The 21,505-nt window shown below is 47.8% G+C and overlaps 1 protein-coding gene and 1 long non-coding RNA gene across 4 annotated transcripts in view; one reads left to right on the top strand and one right to left on the bottom strand.

Moving 5' to 3' along the window:
• Positions 12,397-19,962, bottom strand: BHLHE40 (basic helix-loop-helix family member e40). Of its 3 annotated transcripts, none has more exons than XM_021068424.1 (6): positions 19,778-19,962; positions 17,726-18,052; positions 17,490-17,559; positions 17,131-17,238; positions 16,073-16,196; positions 12,397-14,756 (listed from the first exon to the last, which is right to left on the bottom strand). In XM_021068424.1, exons 2-6 carry the CDS (start codon positions 17,803-17,805, stop codon positions 13,900-13,902), a joined length of 1,239 nt encoding a protein of 412 aa, XP_020924083.1. In that variant the 5' UTR covers positions 17,806-18,052; positions 19,778-19,962; the 3' UTR covers positions 12,397-13,899.
• The window catches only part of LOC106505661, a 160,437-nt gene continuing 156,176 nt past the window's right edge, over positions 17,245-21,505 (top strand). The window contains exons 1-2 of the long non-coding RNA XR_002337646.1: positions 17,245-17,419; positions 17,566-17,729. This is a non-coding gene — a long non-coding RNA (uncharacterized LOC106505661). The remainder of the gene's footprint in view (positions 17,420-17,565; positions 17,730-21,505) is intronic.

Below are 21,505 nucleotides of genomic sequence, written 5' to 3'. Positions count from 1 at the left end.
CCAGGCAAAAATAGAAATGTGGGGTGATGAATCCAGGGGTAACTTGTGTGCACTCAGGAAAAGCAGAAGTGTAGACAAGACCTCAGGACAGCTAAGGGTTTCATGCATGTGCTCTTTTGCTCGCCATCTCTACCATCTTATCTCATACTCCTCTCTGCCTGTCAGCTGCATTCCCTCCAACTGGATCCCTCTATGTGGCAGGAAATGTGGCCACCAAGAGCATCCTCTTTTCTTAGGGAGAAACTGAATTTTCTTCCCTAGATTCCAAACCAGAAAAAAAAAAAAAAAAAACCAAAAACCAAAAAACCTCTTAGGAAAAGATCTGATTGGCTTGGCTTGGGTCAGGTGTTCGTTCCCAGGATCAATGAGCTATGGGGTTGTGGGGCAGCAGGGGGAGATGGAGTTGCACAGCACAGACACACCGCTAGGGGCCTACCCAGCTATCAGGACCCCTGTGAGGGAGCTTTTGCTTCAGCCCCTGAGACTATCTGTGCTGTCCTCTTACCTCGCCTTAGCACTCTTATTGGGCTCTGGCCTGAATGAATGTCATTTCCCCAAGTGGATTATATACTCTATAAGAACGAAATTATTTTAGATAATCTTTTCATCCTTCTCTCTTCCCCCTCACTCTGCCTATCACACACAAGATGGCAATATCAAGCACACTCCTAGTCATAAGAAATGTCCTAGATAAGTGCACAGAACTAAGGCAGATGGAAAGTAAGTTGCCCAAGGTCACACAGCTCCAACTAGATGCCAGGTTACCCGCCCTGTGATTTCCAATAGCTTTCTCTCCTTCTCTCTCTCTCTCTGGGTTAAAGTCTCTAGTCCTCATTCTTACAAGGAAGCTGCTCTATAGCTCAGTCACTTCCTGCCTCCCCAGGCTTATCTCATACACTCTACACATCTTCAAGGTGATTATTATTTTTATTGCTATTCCTAGAGACGCCGGAGGCACCCATACTGATCCACTTCCCTCTCATTAGAGATAAAGGGATTTTTGACTGCATTCCAGCCAGGGTGCACTTCTTTCTCAAATCTGCCTCACCCCTACTCACCTTTAGGGCTTCTACACTTGGAATTTCCTCTGCCTGGAACAATGTATTGCTTTTCTAGGGCTGCTAGGACAAAGGACCACAAACTGAATGACTTAAACAGTATAAATTTACGGTCTCAAGTTCCAGAAGTTGGAAGTCCAAAATCAAGGTTTGGGCAGAGTTGATTCCTTGTGAAGCTGTAGGGGAGAATCTCTTCCAGAGCTGCCCCCAGCTTTGATGATCTGCTGACAATCTTTGATTACTAGGCCTATAGATATATCAATCTGATCTCTGCCTTTATCTTCACATGGCATCCTCCCTGTGTCTGTTCTGACTCTGTGTCCAAATGCCCCCCCCCCCTTTTGGCTGCACCCATGGCATACAGAAGTTCCCCAGCCAGGGATTGAACCTGTGCCATAGCAGCCACCCAGGCCACCCAGGATCTGCAGTGACAATGCCAGATCCTCAACCCACTGTGCCACAAGAGAACCCCCAATTGTCCCTTTTTCGTAAGGATACCAGTTACATTGGATGAAGGCCCACCCTCATCACTTTACGTTAACTTGATTCACTCTGTGAAGACCCTTCTTTCCAAATGAGGTCATGTTTTGAGGGGTTGGGATGTTAGAACCCCAACATTTCTTTGTGGGGGACACAATCCAACCCACAACAAACACCATCTTTCACCCCTTTTCCCACCCTAACCAGGCATCCTCTTTATCTATCCCATCTCAGGCCAGCCTTCTCTGAACACTCCGGACAGCACCTAGCCCTGCTGTCTGCCCTCTTGTACTCTTCTTCTTATTTGTTTTGGATGGTTGGTATCTGCTTGTGTAATGATCTGGCCAGTCCCGGGGTCCCCATCAGCTGCTCCCCTTCACGAGGACAGAAGCATGACTGTTCTGTAGCCCACCTTAGCCCCACAGCCTGGTATTTGGACTGTCAGTAAAGGGTATCGGTAAATGCCCAAGGCCGGAATGAATGAGCAATGAAGATATTAACCCTTACTAATTACAAAAGCGAAGAGGAGCTGCAAAGCAAGGGCCTCCAGGCAGAGAGAGTAGTGTTTCCTCCAGAGAGAAAGAATGTGCTCTGGAATCCACCCAGGGCCACCCCACCCCCCCACCCCCACCCTCACACCCTCCCGGATCCTTGACTAATGGTCACAGCTTGTCCCTCCCACCCAGTCACACTGGGAGAAATCCGCTCAGCATAGCTGTGCAGGGAAGGCCTCAGGAACCTCAGGGAAGCTGGAGGTGAGTCAGAAGGGCCAGTAAAGTGAACAGCTCTGAAACCTGACCCCTTGCATGAAGCAGGGGTGGTGGGTTCGCAGAAGGTGATGGGGCTTGCTTTAATAGTCAAGGAGCCTGAAGGAGCATCAGCTTTCAGAAAAGTGCTCTAGGTGATAAGGGGTCAAATGTGTCCTAAGCTCCAAGTATCGAGAGTTACTGTCCCATCACGGCCCGCGAAGGTGACAGAGTGGCCTGTGTCAGGTACATCCCTCCCCCAGTGGCCATTGTGGGCTTGCCTGTGTAGGTAGGAGATGCAGCTTTTATCCCTATGGGCTCCACTCTCCCTTGCCTGTGTGGGGAGGCCAGGTGGATGTGTCCAAGAGGCCTTCATCTGGCTCCAGTGAAGCAGCCTGACCAACCTACCCACAAAGGAATTCCAGCTCCTTCTTCCCAGGACCCCTCGGGTACACCTCATAGGCAGTTAAATCCCAAGGGGAAAAAAATAAAGCCCAGGGTGAGGGCCGAGCTGGAAAAAGTGACATGCAGGCCAGTCACCATATTTTTCCCCAGTGAAAGGCTGACTCATTGCAACAGGCCTGGGCTGGCTCAGACTCGAGCTGGTGGCTTGGAACATGCTTGGACAGTGAGTGCCTTGTCTGAAAGGCTGGCCCGTGAGAAGGTCAGGGGAGCTGAGACTGTGGCCCTAGGAAGCCCCCACACACAGCCTGGGGAGCCCAAGGGAAGCAAGGGGCAGGGGGGATCCCTTTCTTCCCTCCCCTCAGACTCTTGGGGGCCCTGGCATCACACGATCACCCCAAGAACTCAAGGGAATTAAGCCCATATGTCCTGAGCCTTGTTATGATGCTTCCTCCCCATAGAAGCCATATGAAATAACACCTAATTTAAATGTAGAGAAGACCATTAAGGTCTTGGTTTTCTCTGTAAGGTTATCTCAAAGCTTTTCTTTGAAATGTCAAAGTGAAATTATTTCCCAGGATTGAGGGGAAACGGAAGCAAATGGAGGCTGCCTTCCTAGTGCACTCAGCAGTCAGTGTTCAGTCTTCCCCACGGGCGATTCAGCACCACGCAAAGTGCAGAGTTCGACTCTGATGAGCTCCTCAGACTCTCTTTCCTCATGCTTTTGTCCATGTTGACATAAAGGGCTCTTTGGTAAGGACTTTAGAATCATATGTTGGTTTAAAGCCTTGGCTATGCCATCTGCTTGCTGTATGACCTTGAGCAAATCACTTGATGTCAGGGGACTGAATTTCTCTACATGTCAAATGGAAAGTACACAAGATAGGGAGTTCCCGTCATGGTGCAGCGAAAATGAATCCATCTAGGAACCATGAGTTTGCAGGTTGGATCCCTGGCATTGCTCAGTGGGTTAAAAATCTGGCGTTGCCGTGAGCTGTGGTGTAGGTTGCAGATGCAGCTCAGATCTGGCCTTGCTGAGGTTCTGGCAAAGGCTGGCAGCTGTAGCTCTGATTAGAGCCTTAGCCTGGGAACCTCCATATGCCACGTCCCTAAAAAAAAAGAGAAAGTACACAAGATAAATGTATGCATAGTGCCTCATACAGCACTTCGCATAGAGTCTAGTTTATATACTACATCTCTTCTGGTGTCTCCCTTTATGCCCTGCAAACCTTCTTTTGAGGAAAAAATGCTGTCAACCATTTACCTTTAGTGTGAATAAGCTCCTGTAAATGTCATTCCTTCTGTTCTTTCACTTATTCAGCAAATGCTTGTGTACCTGCCAGGTGCCTAATTTGAGTTATGCGCTACTTACTCTACATACAGATTTTTCTTTTCATCCTCATGACAGTCTCTGCAAGATCACTAATACACCATTTGGTGTTGGAGGAAACTGAGACTCAGGAAGTGAAAGAACATTCTCAAAGTCATATGGCACAGCCTTATTCATTCAGGAAACATTGACTGAATAATAATAATAATGATAATAATAGCAATAACAACAACACTAATTTTAACTAACCCTGGCCTGGAGCTTCCTCTGTGCCAGATGCAATTTTAAGCATCCTAGATTAAGAAATTTTTTTTCTATTTTATTTTTTTTTCTTGTTTTGGCCACCTCACAGCATATGGAGTTCCTGAGCCAGGGATCAGATCTGAGCTATAGTAGCGACCTACACTGCAGCTGCAGCAACACTGGATCCTTTACCCATTGTGCCAGGCCAGGGATCAAACATGCATCCCAGTGCTTTAGAGATCCTGCTTATCCTGTTGCATCACAGCAGGAACTCAGATATTTTAACTCATTTGTTTCTCACAATAACTCAGTGAGATGATTATTAGTGCTCTCATTTTACAGAGGAGAGAATATTTAAAACTATACACGTTATTCTTTATTTTAAACATGGGATCATTTTGAATGTGTTTTTTGACCTACTTTTCTCACCTTAATAATAATAAAGTTACTTTTTCAATGTATTTTTTCTTGACTATTTAGTCTTCCAACTTTTACACATACCGTAAATTACTCAACTAGTGTCCAGAAGACCAATTTTCAAGTTTTTTTTTAACTGTGAATGACACAGAGATATCCATCCTTGAAGCTTAATCTCTGAAAACCCATAAATTATTCCCTCATAGTAACTACTGGAAGTAGAACCACTTGGTCCAAGATTTACATGTCCCAAGGCTTCTGGCATCCCTTGCAAATTGCCTCCCAGAGGATGCTATAGGAAGGTAAGCTGTCACAGCCCATGGAGGGCAGTCTGATGATGTCCATCAAATGACAGATGCTCATGCTATGAAAGAGCAATCCCCCTCTGGGAGTTATCTCACAAATATTGTTATACACATACAAATGACATACATCTACAATTAGTCATTGCAGCCCTATTGGTAATAGCGAAAGATCAGAAATAACCCAGATGTTCATAATAAGGAACCAGTCAAATAAATGACAGAATATCTATACACTGAAATACTATGCAGTTGTAAAAAAAATTAAAAGCCTTTTCAGGGAGTTCCTGTCATGGCACAGCGGAAATTAATCTGAATAGGAGCCATGAGGTTGTGTGTTCGATCCCTGGCCTTGCTCAGTGGGTTAAGGATCTGGCATTGCCATGAGCTGTGGTATAGGTCTCAGACACGGCTTGGATTCTGCATTGTACTGGTGGGATAGATCCCCAAGATATAGTAAGTTAAAAATAGGGAGTTCCCGTCGTGGCGCAGTGGTTAATGAATCCGACTAGGAACCATGAGGTTGCGGGTTCGGTCCCTGCTCCTTGCTCAGTGGGTTAACGATCCGGCGTTGCCGTGAGCTGTGGTGTAGGTTGCAGACGCAGCTCGGATCCCACGTTGCTGTGGCTCTGGCGTAGGCCGGTGGCTACAGCTCCGATTAGACCCCTAGCCTGGGAACCTCCATATGCTGCGGGAGCGGCCCAAGAAATAGCAACAACAACAACAACAACAACAAAAGACAAAAGACAAAAAAACAAAAAAAAAAAATAAGTGCAAGGAGGGACAAATTAAAGGTATGGGATTGTCAGATACAAACTACTATTATGTATAAAGTAATAAGCAATGAGGATATATGGTATAGCACAGGGAATTATAATTATTATCTTGTAATAACTCAGAGTATAATCTGCAAAAATACCAAATCATTATTCTGTACACCTGAAACAATATATTATAAATCTACCATACTTCAATAAAAATATGTGCAGAATGATGTAAATAGCATGCTATTTTTGTATGAAAAAAAGAGGCAAGTGACAGCCCTCATTCATATTTGCATGTGTAAACAGGGATAAGCTCTAAGATAAGTTAAAGCAATGCCTACCTGCCTACTTATAGGTGATTTTGGCTCAGCCAGAGAAATCAAAAAGGGTGAATCAGGACAGGAGCATAGTTTTTTCCACTGATCACTTTTAAGTTTTTAGGTTTTTGAAACTATACCATGCTTCTATTCAGAAAATTAGTCTTGAAAAATTGCCTTCCAATATTGTTACAAAATTTTTTTAGGTGTGATCATGCGTTTGTACTAATTTTTATAGAATATTTTTTAGAGATATATAGTGAAATATCTACAAATGAAATCATATCTCCAGATTTGCTTCAAAATAATATGTAAATAAGGGAAGCAGAATGGTATACACATTACAGGTGAAACTGGACATAGATTGATGACTATTAAGACAGAAAAGCTAATATCTAGAGGATTCATTATGCTCTTCTGTCTACTTAAAAAAAATAATTTATTGAGGTGAAATCAACCACTTTAAAGTGAACAATTCAGTGGCATATAGTACATTCACAAAGTTGTACAACCACTTCAAATTAAACACATTTCCAGAGTTCCCGTTGTGGCTCAGTGGAAACGAATCTGACTAGCATCCATGAGGACACAGGTTCGATCCCTGGCCTTGCTCAGTGGGTAAGGATCTGGCATTTCTGTGAGCTGTGGTGTAGGTCACAGATGCGGCGGATCTGGCGTTGCCATGGCTATGGTGTAAGCCAGCAGCTGCAGCTCTGATTTGACCCCTAGCCTGGGAACCTCCATATGCTGTAGGTGCAGCCCTAAAAAGACAAAAACAAAACAAAACAAAACAAAAACATTAAACACATTTCCAACACTTCAGATTAAAACCCTGTACCCATTAAGCAATTTCCCCCCATTTCTTTCTCCCTCAGCCCCTGGCAGCCATCAGTCTGTCTTCTGTCACTATTCTTGATATTTCCTATAAATGAAATCATACTATTTGTGACTTTTTGTGCCTGGCTTCTTTTACCAAGTATACTATTTTTGAGATTTATCCATGTTGTAGCCTATATCATGCTACAGGTATATGTTGTAACATACAGCATGTAGTACTGCATTTCTTTTTAGTCCATTGTATGTATATAACACAGTATGTTTATCCACTCATCCACTGATGAACATTTAGGCTGTGTCCATCTTTTGGCTATTGTGAATAGTGCTCTTATGAACATGCTTGTACATATGCTGGTTGGAGTACTTATTTTCAGTTTTTTGGATTGTATACCTAGGAGAGGAATTGCAGAGTTACTGGGTAATTCTGCGTTTTAACTTTTTGAGGAACCACTCACTGAACTGCCTTCCACAGCAGCTAAATTGTTTTATATTCCCACCAGCAATGTAGGAATGTTCCAAATTCTCCACCTCCTCGACAACAATTGTTATTTTCCGTTTTGTTTTTTCTTTATTGTAGCCATCTAGTGGGTGTGAAGTGGTATCTCGAGGTTTTGATTTTGCATTTCCCTGATGACTAATGATGTTGAGCATCTTTTCATGTGCTTCTTGGCCATTTGCATATCTTCTTTGGAGAAATGTCTTAAGTCCTCTGCTCATTTTAAAATTGGGTCATTTTTCTTTTTGCTGTTTCTGTCTACTTTCATGTATGTTTTAATTTCTCCATAGTAAAAAAAAAGTACAAAAATATTAGATATTTTATATAAATTTTATGAAACACATATTCCCCCCCCCACTGAAAAGGGAATCGTTTTCCCTCCTTTTTCTCCCGCTTGAATTCCCTAGAAACCCTTGCATAATCCCTGCCTCTGTATACTATCTATAATGTCATTTCCCAAAAAAAGTATTTGCTCTCCAAACATATCAATAAGCACAAGCTACTTCCCTTTCACACTTTTAGAGGTGGGTGTGCAAGAGGGACAGCAGGGTTCTTAGGAGAAGCCAAGGCTGGCTTTCCCTATCACTTTGGCCACAGCCTTAGGCCAATCTCCCTCACCCCCAGTCCCTTACCTAGCAGCCTGGTGATTCATTTCCTGATGTCCCACCTCAGTATCTTTGCTAAGATTCCTCTGGGAAGGGAGAGCCCTGTCTCTTGCAGAAGAAACCTTCCGGGACCCAATCCAGCCACATCACAAGACTGGATAGCCCAGCCGAGAGACAGTCTTGTCGGTGGCTTCCATAGCCAATGGGAGAGGCTTCACCCAGCTCATGTTCTGCTGTGGTAGTCAGGCCAAACAGATGGCTTGGGATAAACAGGGGGGTGTTACTGAAGGAGGGGGTGGGGATGGGGTGGGTTTGATTTTGAGTGGCCTCTGCCTCCCTCTGGATCCCAGAGAAGGAGGTGGGTTAGGTGAAGGCCAGGCCTGAGGAAGGGGCTATGGTTTGGTGCCCTCCAAACATTTTGTGATTTTTCTTTTCTTTTAAAGCAATGGAACTCTTGTTCAAACAAACCAGTATGATATTTAAGACAGAGAAAAAGGAGGCTGCTCCAGCAAAAGAAGGGGTGAGGAACCCAGAGCCTTCCTTCCCTTCCTCCATGCCACGTGGCACTTTAGGGAATTCTGTGTCTTTGGGGAACATGCTGATCCCATTAATACATAGTCTTTATATAAAACCATTTGGGAACTCAGTGCGATCTGTCTCTCAGAGCCTCACGGGGGCTCCTGAGGCCTGAGGAGAAACCTGGCAGCCGGTCAAGCTCCAACCTGAGATTCTGACCCCCTTCCAAAGAGAGAAGCAGCCTCATGCTTACCCCTCACCAGCCAAGTACTGGGGAGCTAGCCAAGGGCTGAGAGCTGGGACAGGGTGTGGGTCGGCAGATGGAACCTGAGAGGGACGGGAGCTGTCATGGCCTGATTTTCAAGTCTGCCCACTTTCCCTTCTAGCAAGAGAGCCAGAAATTCAGTCCCAGCCTCCCTCCCTTCCTCCCTCCTACGGAATGGCCCCGCCTCAAGTGGTCCATAGGTAGCTCCATCCTAGGCCTCTCTACCTGCATCTTTCCTAACCTTAAGAGGGATGTGAGAAAAGGAATGTCCCCTGCTTCCCACCCCAGATCATTTGGCATAGAATTTCTTCAAACCCAGGTTCTGGTTCTCAGCACAGACAATCTATAAACGCCCTTCCCTACCCCTAGCCCTACCCCAACCCCAGGCCCCAATATTCCTGCAGGGTTAGCTCTTTAATTAGAGAATGCGCTGATTTTTAGCGGTGGGATGCTAGGTGGGGGTACTTGCAAGGAAGCAAATAAAGAGTCAGCTGAATAACTTTACCCTGAGATTCACGTATCTCATCCAAGCACAGGGATCATAGTACCTACTCCATGGGGGCTACTTTGAGGATTAAATAAGATAATGCATGTTCAAGCCCAGCATCACAGCAGCTCAGTTTAGAAGCAATTCTATACCAGAGAAAGGGCATGGCTCTGTCCTGTGTCACCTCTGGTGAGGCTCAAATTTCTTCTCTCTAGCTCCAGTTTTTTCATCTCTTATTAATATCTACTCCTCACAGTTGCTATAGGAAGTAGAGATGATTTGCATAAAGTGCTTAATGTATGAGTTCCCTAGTGGTGCAGTAGGTTAAGGATCTGGGGGTCTGGCTTTGTTACTTGTTACTGCTATGGTGAGGGTTCGATAGCTGGCCCTGGGACTTACATGTGCCACGAGCCTGGCCAAAAATAAAGTGCTTAAAATACAGTACCTGGCCTAGGGAAAGTACTCAAAATATGGTAGTAACAGTGGAAGTTATTACTTCTTTTACTATTATTATTGTTATGATTACTTTCACTATTATTTTATGAGAAGTGTGATGTGGTTTTGTAGTTAAGTACATAGATTCTGGAATCAAATTGCCTAGGTTTAAATTTCAATTGACCGCTGGAGCTGTGTGACCTTATGCAAGTTACTTAACCTCTCTGTGCCTACTTTTTTTTTTTAAGGAGAAAAAGATTTCTGCCTACCTCATGGAATTGCTGTGAAGTTTTTGTACATGCAGTGCTTTGAAGAGTACCTGGCAAATAATAAATGCTATAAACTATTTGCTATCAGTAATAGTAGAATTGGTATTATTACTATTATTAACAACTAGATTCTGAAAGCCTTCCTCTTGGGTCCAATTGAGAAGAGCCACTAGGCAATATATTCACCATTCCACTAATGGTTTAGTGACTGGGAAGCTGTGTGAACTTGGGCAAGTTAACATCCCTCTCTGAGCTCAATTTTATTCATCTAAGCAATGTAAATTATAATAGTACCCATCGTGGTACTTCTAGATTGTTAGGCTTCATTAATGAGCGATATCCCGAGGGAAGCTTCTAGCTTCTAGTTAATTAGGCCCTCATTCCTAGGCCGTGCCTAAATCCAGCCCCCCACCCCACCCCGCCCCCACCACCCACAGAGAGCGCTCGGATTCCCTCCTGCAGGGCGCGAGGCCGGGGTGGAGGCGCTTGGCACCCGTTGCCAGGCCCTATTCTGGGGGCCCAGCGAGCCCGTGGCCAGTGCCAAGCCTCCCCGGGGATCAGGTTTCTGCTGACGCGGTGCCAGGCACGTCTGCTTCCAGGAACCGGCAGCCGCATTTAGCCGCGGGCCGCACATGAAAGGGCTGCAGTCGGAAACGTGACGTTGTGTCAACAGGCGAGGCAGGTCAGCTCTGGGTGAGACCATCCCTGACGGCCCAGAGGAGCACGCCCTGTCTGAAGGCGGCCAGATCCCAAGTGTCCCCTCCCCTGCCTCCTGCCACCTCTGCCTGGTCCTAAAGCCGGTGCCTCACCCCCTCTCACTCACACACACCCCTTTTTAAACAGAGGTCCTCTTTGTCCTGAATGGGCAAAAGACTGGGGTGCAAACCCCTCCTCCAAATCTCCCTCCAGAGCCACTTGGAACCTGCTGAAACTGGCCTAGAAGGAAGGGCAAACTAGGAGCAGAAAGGGAGGCTCAAGGATGTCTGCCTCTTTAAGGGCTGTTTGGAGCAGAAGGTAGCAGGGGGATTCTGAGTTGACTATGTGTGGAACCCTCAAACCTTTTTTAGTTCAGGGTGCTCCAACCACTTCCTTCTGTCCCCACAGCTCCTTCTTGAGTCATGGCCCAGGGAGGAGAGTGGGGCTGGCGAAAGAGTTTGGCCTTGATTTCAACCCTGTACTCCATCCCCAGGATAAACTTGATTTGTTTAGGTTTTTACCCAAAGAGTCTAGCCAGAAAAGCTTAGCAATTCATGGAGGAATTCAGGCACTTAACAGGCAGGAGACCTGGAGGGCCAGGCCCTACGTTGCTGGGAGAAAGAGGGCCTTACAAACTGTGCCATCTGCCTGTGACTGTGTCATCTGCCACATGTGAGAGGGGCTCAGAATCCTTATTTTACTGAACCAAAAACAGGTGTGGAGGAGGAGACACCAGACTAGTTCATTGTTAAGGCCACCCACTCATCTCCTGACTCCTGGTCCAGGGCTGCTCACAAGATGCCATGCTGCCCTGGAGACAGCCTCCCTTTTGCATCTTCCATAAGCCAGGCAATGCTCATTCCCACCTGCTGGCTCATCAGGAGACAGGGAAGGTGACATTTGAAGCAAGCAGACAGGAAGGGCAGGTGGTGCCTCTGCCTGGCTGGGAACTCCCTAGGGGCAGGTTCCCTGCATGGGCTCCAGACAGCTAGAGGCTTCTGGAAGATGCTTTGGGATCTGGTACGTGGTGAGCTAGGCACTCTGGCCATCAGGAAACATCAGGACACCTCCGAGAGGGAGAAACAGGGAGGCAAAAATACTCGACCGGGTCATTTCCCACTTCTTTTCCCATGGAATTTTTTTTTTCGTAAGAGCTCTTGAGTAAGGAACAGCAATATTCATTCACGCACAAACACACCCAGTGAGAGGAAGTCCAGGAAGGATGTAGAAATAATCATGGAATGTTGCCTTTCGCAGCAATAGGACAGGATATGGCAAATCCATTAGACCTTGCTAGACTCAAAAAGTTAGACTGCCTTGGCGGAAGTGCTGTATCCCCAGCAGCAATTACTATTGCATAATCTTTTCTCAATGTGCCTACACCTCCAGCAAGCACCCCAGACACAAAGGGCCACGATTTCATTTTTGATTTTCTGTCAAGTTCTAAGGACCCTGACACAAGAAGACTGGGGGAAAAATATGCTTTTTGCTTAATTCTGGAAAGAGGCACAGGAAGATTGTAAACCTCTGGCAAAGTTTAGTTTAAGAAAACAAAAATGTACCTACTAAATTGACTAAGCTTATTCTGTCTGACTGGATAAAGGCACATGAAAAACTGAATGACATTACACCACGATTAACTAGTTGTTGCCTTCAGCCAAGTGGGGTGGGCAGAAGGAGGCGGCCACATCACACCCTCAAGAGTGATTCAAAAAAATACAAGAAACTGTCTTTCTCTTCCACAGGAAAAGGATTATTTTATTAAGTATTTTAAAACAACTCCTTAACATTGACTCATAGATAAAAATATTTACAATTTCACACCTTCAGGAAGGCTTCAAAATATAAACACTGTACCTCTCCCTCAGAAAAAAAAAATTATTCTTCTCTTCAAAAACAGGAATACATTCATTTTCCCTCACTTTTGTAGATCAAGTAATTATACAAATAAACATCTGAAACACTTTCCTTTTCAATATATTTATATAATATATATATATTTATAACAGTTTTACAAATAAAGGCAACAACTTTATACCAAAATAAAAACAGGAAAATAAAAAGTTAAAACACGGTCAGCGATCAAGCATAGTGCATTTCAAAAAGCTGGTGCAGGGCTAGCTGGACAAGTCAGAAAAGTACTCTGGACCAAAAATAAAATTTCTTTGAAGGAGACAGAATCCTTTTTAGCAATAAGGACACTCCATATGCCGTCGGGTAAGGGGAATTAGCCTGCAGAAAGGATCTTGCTATGCCAAGGGTTGGTTAGTCCTTAAGGAAGCTAAGCCTGGTTAAAAGGAGCTTGAGGGTAGAGCTGACAACCGAGTCTAGCTTCGCTTGTGGAAACAGTAATTTATTACTCAGCTTTTTATGCACTTTGGGGTTCTGGGAACTTAGGCGCTTGCATCTCTCTAACCCTGCTTTGATTCCCTGGACAGCAAGACCGTTTTCTCAGTAAGACTAAAAACAGATGCCTGAGGCCCAGGGTGGCTTCTCCCTCCTTCCCTGGCAGTTGGGCTTGTACCAGGGGGCCTTTTTCAGTTCCTTAGGAAGCTAATCGCTATGAAAGCCTGAGTAGGGAACTACATTCTCTTTATTCATCCAGGCAGGGGTGGGGAGCAGTCCTGTGGAAATCTCCCCAAACCGCTACCATGCTATGCCAGTGTCTGCTACTTCACCACTTTGCAGAAAGTTCAGTCTGGCTGCCCTCTCCCCATATGGTGAGTCACGGTGACAATGAAAGGGAGAAGGGTGGGGTCAGAAGAGCTGGCTGAGAACCGCACTCTGGAAAGCCCTCTTTTGAAAGTACCTTTTTCTCAAAGCCACAGACCTGGCTCCCAAAGTAAAGACTGACTCACAGACCAAGACTTTGAAGCTTTTGAAACTCCAGCTGATTTGTAGCAGAGGGGGATAGTCTCTGGGTGGGGAAAAGCCCAGAGACGTACTACCATCCCCCCAAATCACCTGATGTCAGAATGTCAGGTACTCCTTCACATCCTCCCGATGCCAAAAAGAGCTCTAATGTCCCATACCAACACATGATGCATGTGCACACGAGTGTGTGCATATGCACGCGCACACACACACACTCCTGAATCTTTTCTTCCTGACACTGATAAACCTGGCATACACACTGGAACAGTCTTGCTGTACTCACAGACACTGTTTTTATGGGGTTTTTTGGGGGGGAAGTAGGGTGGAAGGAAAGCACAACAGCAGTACCCCCTAAATAGTTTAGTCTTTGGTTTCTAAGTTTAAAGGGGGGATCTGCTTCAGAGCTTGGAGCAGGGCAGAAGAGTCGATGGCCGGGTGGGGTGGCAAGGGAGAAGGGAGTCTCTGGGGCATGAGCAAGGGGGCTGTGATCTTGTCTGGGTTCATGAAGCTGGTGAGGGCTGCAGCAGAGGCGTTGAGGCCTGGGTATAACACTGGGACGGAAGTGGGATACCAGCACTTCTCCAGCATAGGCAAGTAGGCAGTTGCTGATGGTGGGATCAGATAAAAGGGCAGGCAAAAAGGAGGCTGGTGTGGGTGTGGACCCAGGAATGGGGAGCTGATCAGGTCACTGCTAGTGAAATGGCCTTCATCATCTGAGAGTTGCATCCTGCTCTTTTTCGTGGGGGGTTCTTCGGATTCTTGCTTAATAGCACTGATCCTTTCTCCCATGGTGAACCTGCGTCCATGATCACTTTTGAAGTATGGCTGCTCGACCCGCAGCTCGCTCTTCTCTGATTCTCCTCCGTACCCACTGTCTGTGTCTGTGTCACTGCCACTCTGCTCACCACTTGAGTGAGGGAAAGTCCGCTGGATGACTGGCACACAGTTTTTGCCTGGGCCTTCAGAGCCTTTGGCCAGGGAGCTGGGTTTCTCCTTGAAGTCCATCACTTTGGGAGCTGGGTCTGCTGGCTTCCTGGAGGTACCACCTTGCAGGAGCTCGGAGACCACGCGGTGGAGGTGGGTAACCAGCTGCGAAGATTTCAGGTCCCGAGTATTCTCATGCTTGGCCAAGTACTGAAGCACCTCCCGGGCACAGGTCTGGAAACCTGAGCAGAACATCTCTTGACCTGCTTCGACATTTCTCCCCGACAGATCACCTGGATCAACACAGATCCAAAGGAAAACATTTCAGAAGGCCCTGTGGTTTACCTGCATACCTATATGACAAAGACTAGGAGCTTCCATTTTTGTTAATAGCATTTACTGCTTTATGTTCCTAACTCTAAAAGTAATATGATCAGAGAAATCTGGGTTACACTGAAAAGATAAAATAAAAATCATCTATAATCCTACCACTCAGAGATAACATATATTTTGTAATGGATATATAATATTCCATCATAGAAACAGACCATAATTAATAGAAACAGACTATTTCCCCTATTGTTGAATTTATAGGTTGTGCTTGCTTTTTCATTGTAAGCGACACAGCAAAGAACGACCTAGTATGTGTATAGCTAGAGTCAATTTGTAGAACATCAGTCTTACCATAGCAAGATGGACAGAGACCAGATAGTCATGAGAATGAAGGAACACTGTCACCTGAAGTACGCTTATTTTCAATGATTTATACAAGGGGCAGGCATGCTGTAATCTTTAAAGGCCATTCCTCAGTCTTTCCCCTGTATTCTATCCACGATCCCCAAGAAATTAGGTAGGATCATCTTCTTATTTTCAACAAGGAAACTGGCAGAAGCACCTGCTAGGTTCTTGTGACTCTCATCATAACAGTTTGGAAAGAGGGGCAGAGAGGAAAGGAATGAGGGATTGGATAGAAGAATTTCTCCCTGGTGTGTACAATATTATCTGGAAAGAGTGAGACGAGACGTGATTGTGATTCTCTGGAAGGTGATTGTGATTCTCTGGAAGTCAGGAGAAACATGATGAAACTTCAGTGGTTTCGTGAGATTGTGTAATTCACCAAGATACCTAGTGGCTATTCAGGGAACCACATGAAATGCAGGAAAAACTCCTGCTGTCATCCTGCCAGGATCATACCACACACCATGTGATAAGGAAGTAGAGACACAGGAAAACACTGGGGCATACCCATGATTTTATTCTCCAATGAAACAGGGCTAAGAAGACTAACTGTAAAACACCCACGATGCAAATTATAGGTGCCTTGGCATTTTGAAAGGAAGGGGGGGAAAACTCCCAGAACCTAGAAACTCTTTAAGCCAAAATGCCACAGAAATATTTTACCGTTTGACTAATACGTATTCATGCCAGGTGGCACATAGCAGCCTCCCAAATGAAAAGTCTGACCTTTTAGGAAAGATAAAACAGCATCTTCCCCAGTGAATGTGCATAAGCAGTTTGTTGCAGGAATGTTTCTTATGTCAGATGTTGAGCCCACAGGCTCTCCATTTGTGCTAGAACTCTTAGGAGATAGCCAGGCTCAGGAACTCACCAGCTTGCAAACCGCTCTGCAGGGCAATGATTTTCTGTTGTTGCTGATCAATTAGGTTCGTTAGTGCTTTCACATGCTTCAAGGTAAGTTCAAGAACCACTGCTTTTTCCAAGTGACCCAAAGTCTGGAATAAAAAGAGCCTCAGTCAGCAGGGAGCTCAGAGAAGTCCCACCTCTGGGACCCTTATTAGCAATGAGAGATGTCTCTAAAGGGAAAAAAAAACAAAAACAACCTTTCCTGGTTGGCTAAATTTCATTTTAAGTTTATAGATGTTTAAAATATATATATATATAATTATTAAAAAAAAACTAGTTAAAAAACAACAAATGAGTGTCACCCATCTTTGGAGGCATTTTGGAAGCAGCAGCTACCTCAGGAGAAAGCTCTGACAGATAAATTTTTCCAGCAGCCTCTGCTGACCTTAACTCAGGGGAATCCGAAGATTACATTTCTCTGCAGTGGTGTCAACCCGAGGAAGGACTTCTACTGTGTCTGGCAGCCAAGAGGCTTTCCCTAGTTTCTTTCCTGACACCCTGTCATAACTTCCAGTTCATCTAAGTTTTTTCTTCCCCCTAAATACTTCTTTTTTTTTCCCTTTCCCCAACCAAAGGCTGTCAAGCTAGTAAGCTGTTGACCATTGCCAAGAAAGGACAGGATGTTTAAAAAAAAAAAAAAATCACACACCCAAACAAGTCCTCTCATTTTAAAAAGAGATGGGGAGGAAAGAGGTTAAGAAAAATTGCAGGTTGCTTGGTTTGCTCAAGTTAGGAAATCAAGAGAACCTTGAAAATCACCAGAACGGTGAGCCTTAAACTCTTGCAAAGGAAGGCCAGCCGGTGTTGGTGCCAACTGGAGAAATACAAACGGTTTTCACCTTATTTGCATGAGGCTGCCAGAAAATTCTGAGGACTGGGGAAGTGTACCCCAAATAGCCACCCAGCAGCTCGAATCCAGCCGTCTGGCCTGCAGTTCCCGGCGGGACCTGCAGGCGGCGAGTGACCCCCGACCGCCCTCTGGGCAAAGGAGCTGGTTTGGAGAAGGGCCAGCTTCTCACTTACTGTAAGTTTGAGATGTTCGGGGAGGAGATCCTTCAGCTGGGCGATGCACTCGTTAATCCGGTCACGTCTCTTTTTCTCGATGAGCCGGTGCGGCAGTTTGTAAGTCTCCTGCAAGGCGCACGGGGAAATGGTGGGCTCCGGAGGAGGAGGATGAGAAGCCCTTTTCCTCCCTTACCCCGCGGCGCGAGAAGAGTAGGGGCAAATGAACAGAGTCACACCCAGAACTACCTTCTTCTCCAAGCCATCCAGGCACGGACCCCGCACCTTGCATACCCCCTCCAACCTCAAAGTGAGAAAAGTTTTCTTGGGAACTCAGTGCGTGCTAGGGGCTGGGGTCCCCAGGGGTCCGGGGCCCTTACCTTGCTGTCCTCGCTCCGCTTTATTCCCCGCCTCGACTTGTACACTTGATACATGTGGGCAAAATCCATCCTGCAGGGAGAGGGACGAAGAAGGGTCGTGACTTTGCCTGCGCACCCGCTGCAGGAACCCTGGCGGGCATGAACCCGCATATGCGCCCAGAGCGATTCCGAGTTGAAAGTCGCTCAGAACGCAGGACTGGAGTTGAGGCTTGAAGGGGCCGGGGGTGTCAACTTACCCTGGTAGGTCTCCAGGCTCCAGTCCTGGTGCTTTGGGCAGGCAAGCGGGGGGCGGCTGCGCGCTGGGTATCCGCTCCATGGCGCGGCGAGCCGGGGCCACTGTGCGCTCCTGTCTGCAGTGGCAGAGAGTCCGGTGAGGACTGTCCTGGAGAGGTTTCGAGGGGTCTCTCCTCAGGAGTTCCTCTGAGTCTGAGCTCCCTGAAATCCTCCGGCTGCCCGGAGCTTCGGCTTTGAGGTGTTGCTTCAGTTGGGGGCGTGCATGGTGTCCCCGCGGCTTCTGGCTCAGGCTCTGCGCACAGACTGGCGATGTGTGCTCCCTGCGCCGTCTGCGCTGTGCGAGCCAAGTGAATGAGAAGTGGGGCGGGCGGGGAGGCGGGAGGGAGCGGGGGGGGGGCGGTTAGGGTGGAGTGGGGGGGTGGGGGGAGAACGAGCCGAGGAGTAATGGAGAGGCTGCGGGCTGGGTTAAATGGGAGCGAGTGGGTGGGTTGGAGCTACGTGTTCTACCCTGTGACTCCAGGCACGTCTGGCCGCTGCCGGGGAGGGAAGGAGCGACCTGCCCGCCCTCCCCCGGCTTCATCACATGAGTCTCACGTGTTGGACAACGCTCCCGCGGCTGCGAGGGAGCCCCCACCCCCAGCTCCGGCCCCCAGGTGTCTGCGGCTGCCTTTCCCCGAAGAGGGGGTGGCAGCGCGGCCTGGGTCCTGCCCAGCCGGGTGGGGGGCGCGGAAGCTGGAAGGGCCCGGGGAGCCGGGGGGGGGGGGCAGGGAGGGGAGGTTGGTAACGTGGGCGAACCTGCCCCAGGGAAATGAAGTAAGTTCCCGTCTCCTGGGAGGGAAGGGGGAGGACGGATCCGCCCGCCTCTGACTCAAGCCGGGAGAGGAATATCCCCTCGCTCGCTCCAGCCCAACCCGTTTCCTCCTCCCCCCGCGCGGTCCGCTCGGAGGAACCAGCGCTCAGCCGAGGGAGTCGCCCGGCCCCCCTGCCTTCCCCAGGGGCTGGGGTTTCTTTCGGTGCCGGCTTCCCTGCCCCCACCCTCCAGCCCAGAGTCCAGGAATCGCCCGACGTGGGGAGGGGCCGAGGGGCGGGGCGGATGTCACCCCATGGGAAGCGGGCTGGCAGCCAAGCGCAGGGGCAGCCGAGGCCGCCGCCGAGCACGCTCTGCGCACCTGATCCGAGAGGCTGCGTGCGGCGGGCCCCTGGCTCCCCCGGAGTTCCGCTCCCGGGCACAGCCTGAGCGCTGGCGGGCACCCACTTGCCCACCCCCCAGGGTGCTCCAGAGTACCCCCCCCCCGCGCGCCTTGGACTAGTCAAGCACAGAAAGATACCCGGCGCGGAGCCCTGCGTTCCCTCCCTTCTCTGCCCCCACCGGAGCGGAGGCGCTCGGGTCGCCTCCCCTCGGGCTGCAACGTTACACAACCGTGGCGGCGGCGCCTGCCCTGCAGCAGCGCGGGGCGTGACACTTCACGTGGCCGGAGCTCGGGCCGCAGCGTCCCCGACTTCGAGCCCCTCTGCCCAGACCGGGGGACGGAGAGCCCCGGGCCGGTGTGGCCCGCCGGAGTCTGCCGTCTCCCTCCCTCCGGGAACTTCGGCGGTGCCGTGTGGGATCCTCACCCGGAGATGGAGGAAAGGGAGAGAGACTAGGAAAAACTATCTGCCCTTCACAGTGACATCTTAGCATTCATTCATTCTACACGCATTTGTTGACTTCCCTACCCTGTGCCAGGCATTGTCCCCGTTGCTAGACACACCGTGGGGGAATCCAACGCAGATTCTGCCCTTGAATTTACAGGAACCTCTGGGAAGATAATACCTTGGGCAAGGCAGCCCTGGAAAACGATATCGGTGCCATTGGTGGACAGAGGAAAAAAAGATAAAGTGTTTTTGTTTTGGGGGGTTTCCTACTAAAAATGGTATTTAATGCTAACCAAGACGCCTGGGTAGAGGAGGGATGAGAAGTTAACACACTGCCCGGAGCTTGGGGCAGAAAGGTCTCTTCCCAGCGGCCCGAGATCTCCGCAATTTCACTTAGGTCGCCTGAGGCCCCCACCTACCTTCCCCGGAAAAGTCCGGCCTCTGTGACCTTCTAACTCAGCCTGGAGCAAGGAAAACAGCTGAAACTCCAAGCGCGCGGCGTGAGCATCGCTGATGCAGTCAGAGGAGGGAGCCAGTGGAAATTCATGACTAAAATAAGGCCTGGCTGGGGATTTCACTGACCTCTACGCTGCCCTGCCCTGCAAGTTCGGGGAGTTGAGAGATGACTGTAAGCCTTTCCCACTGCGCCTCGGGTCAGTCACCCCGCTGCTGAGTGACCTGGCTGTGGGAAGGCTTGAAAAAGATGGGGTGAGACCCGTGAAGATTAGCCTAGAGTGCAGTTTGGGTGGGTGGGTGTTGGGGAAGGGGGAGGGTGGTCAGTATTAATTGGCAGTGTCCTTGACAACCTAAAGAACTGGGATTCACACGTTGACCAGACTGGGAGTGGATTTCCTTCAGGTCGCTTTGGAGAGTTCCCACTTCCTGTTTATGTTTCGCAAGCGTCAAATTCATTAGCAAGTGTGAGAAATGCCTCCTTTTCTAACTGCTAACTGGCTGACCTCACTGGGGCCGGGGTAGGGGGTGGGGGGGGTGCGGATTGGGGGCTCAGCATTCCTCCTTTCTGGAATGTACCTTCGTGGCTTTTGTTATCAGCCATCTCTCTGGGGGCAGTGACAGCGGAGGCACCGAAGCTTCCTGCCGGGAGGTGGGCCGCAGAACCCTGGGCAGGAGGGCACTGGAGTCTGTCCTGGGTTTGTGCTTTCAGTCTAGGTTGACCTGCTCCATTGTGAGACTTTAATAAGGGTGGAGAGTTGTTCTGACTGTGCCCAAACCACAATTCCACCAGGAAATAAGCACTGGGGAAGGAACACATGTCCCCTCATTGTCACTGCACCCCCCCATGCCAAGAGTGAACCCAGACAGTTCAGATTCTTAGAATGCTTTGAAGTTATCAATACTTTGTGCCCTTACCTGACCTACAACTGGAAGTAACAGTCATTTCCTACTTATTTGTTCCAAGTGCAATTTGTCACAAATCATCCCCATCCTACCAAAGTTTGACCGTATCCAGATGTTATATTATTTTTGATGTTTTCTTCTCTCAATAGCTTATGATGATGCTTTATTGATTTAAACAAAATAATGCCTTTCCCCAGTGCATCTTTCCATCCTGAAGAATCTTAATATTTCCATTCGTTGCTTTTTGTAGATATGTGTTTAGTGCTTACCATATGCTAGTTTTTAGACTATATGTAAAAATATTGTGTATGTTAATTTACTCCTTGCCACCACCTTATAAGGTGCGTATTAGCTCATTTTCACATTCACCACATATTTATTGAAAACCACTAGGTGTAGAGCACTGAACAAATCCTAGGAATATGTAATGTGTCCTCTAGAGGAAACTGAGGTTCAGGGATGTTAAATTACTTGCCCAGGTTATAGAACCTGAAATTAAATCTGGAACTAGACCCCAGGTTTGCTGGGCTCCAAAGCTTGTGCATTTAATCACTAAACTTATTGCTTGTAGCTCTCCAGATTGTACGCTGCTCAACTCCAGGGGGCGCCATTCACATTGCAGTCTGTCTGAAACTATCCTCTAGAGTTGTGTGATGCAGCTCTGAGCAGTTGCACTGGGTAATCCTGATATTTTATAGCCCTCTCCTCTGTTTGTCTCTTCTAAATGTAGATAGAAGAAAATTTTGTTCAAGGAAGGACAAAATTTTTCCTTTCTTTACTGGTGAGGC

This window comes from Sus scrofa, chromosome 13, assembly GCF_000003025.6.
Source record: "Sus scrofa isolate TJ Tabasco breed Duroc chromosome 13, Sscrofa11.1, whole genome shotgun sequence".
Lineage (NCBI taxonomy): Eukaryota > Metazoa > Chordata > Mammalia > Artiodactyla > Suidae > Sus > Sus scrofa.
The sequence above is the reverse complement of the archived record's forward strand: the minus strand, read 5'-3'. Positions and strand labels throughout refer to the sequence as shown.

Coding starts and splice junctions, on each gene's coding strand:
- BHLHE40 (XM_021068424.1), bottom strand. CDS start 17,805: ATGGAGCGGATACCCAGCGCGCAGCCGCCCCCCGCTTGCCTGCCCAAA. Junction 17,560..17,725: donor GAGCCTGGAGACCTACCAGG/GTAAGTTGACAC, acceptor CTCTCCCTGCAG/GATGGATTTTGCCCACATGT. Junction 14,757..16,072: donor GCAGAGCGGTTTGCAAGCTG/GTGAGTTCCTGA, acceptor GTGTTGATCCAG/GTGATCTGTCGGGGAGAAAT.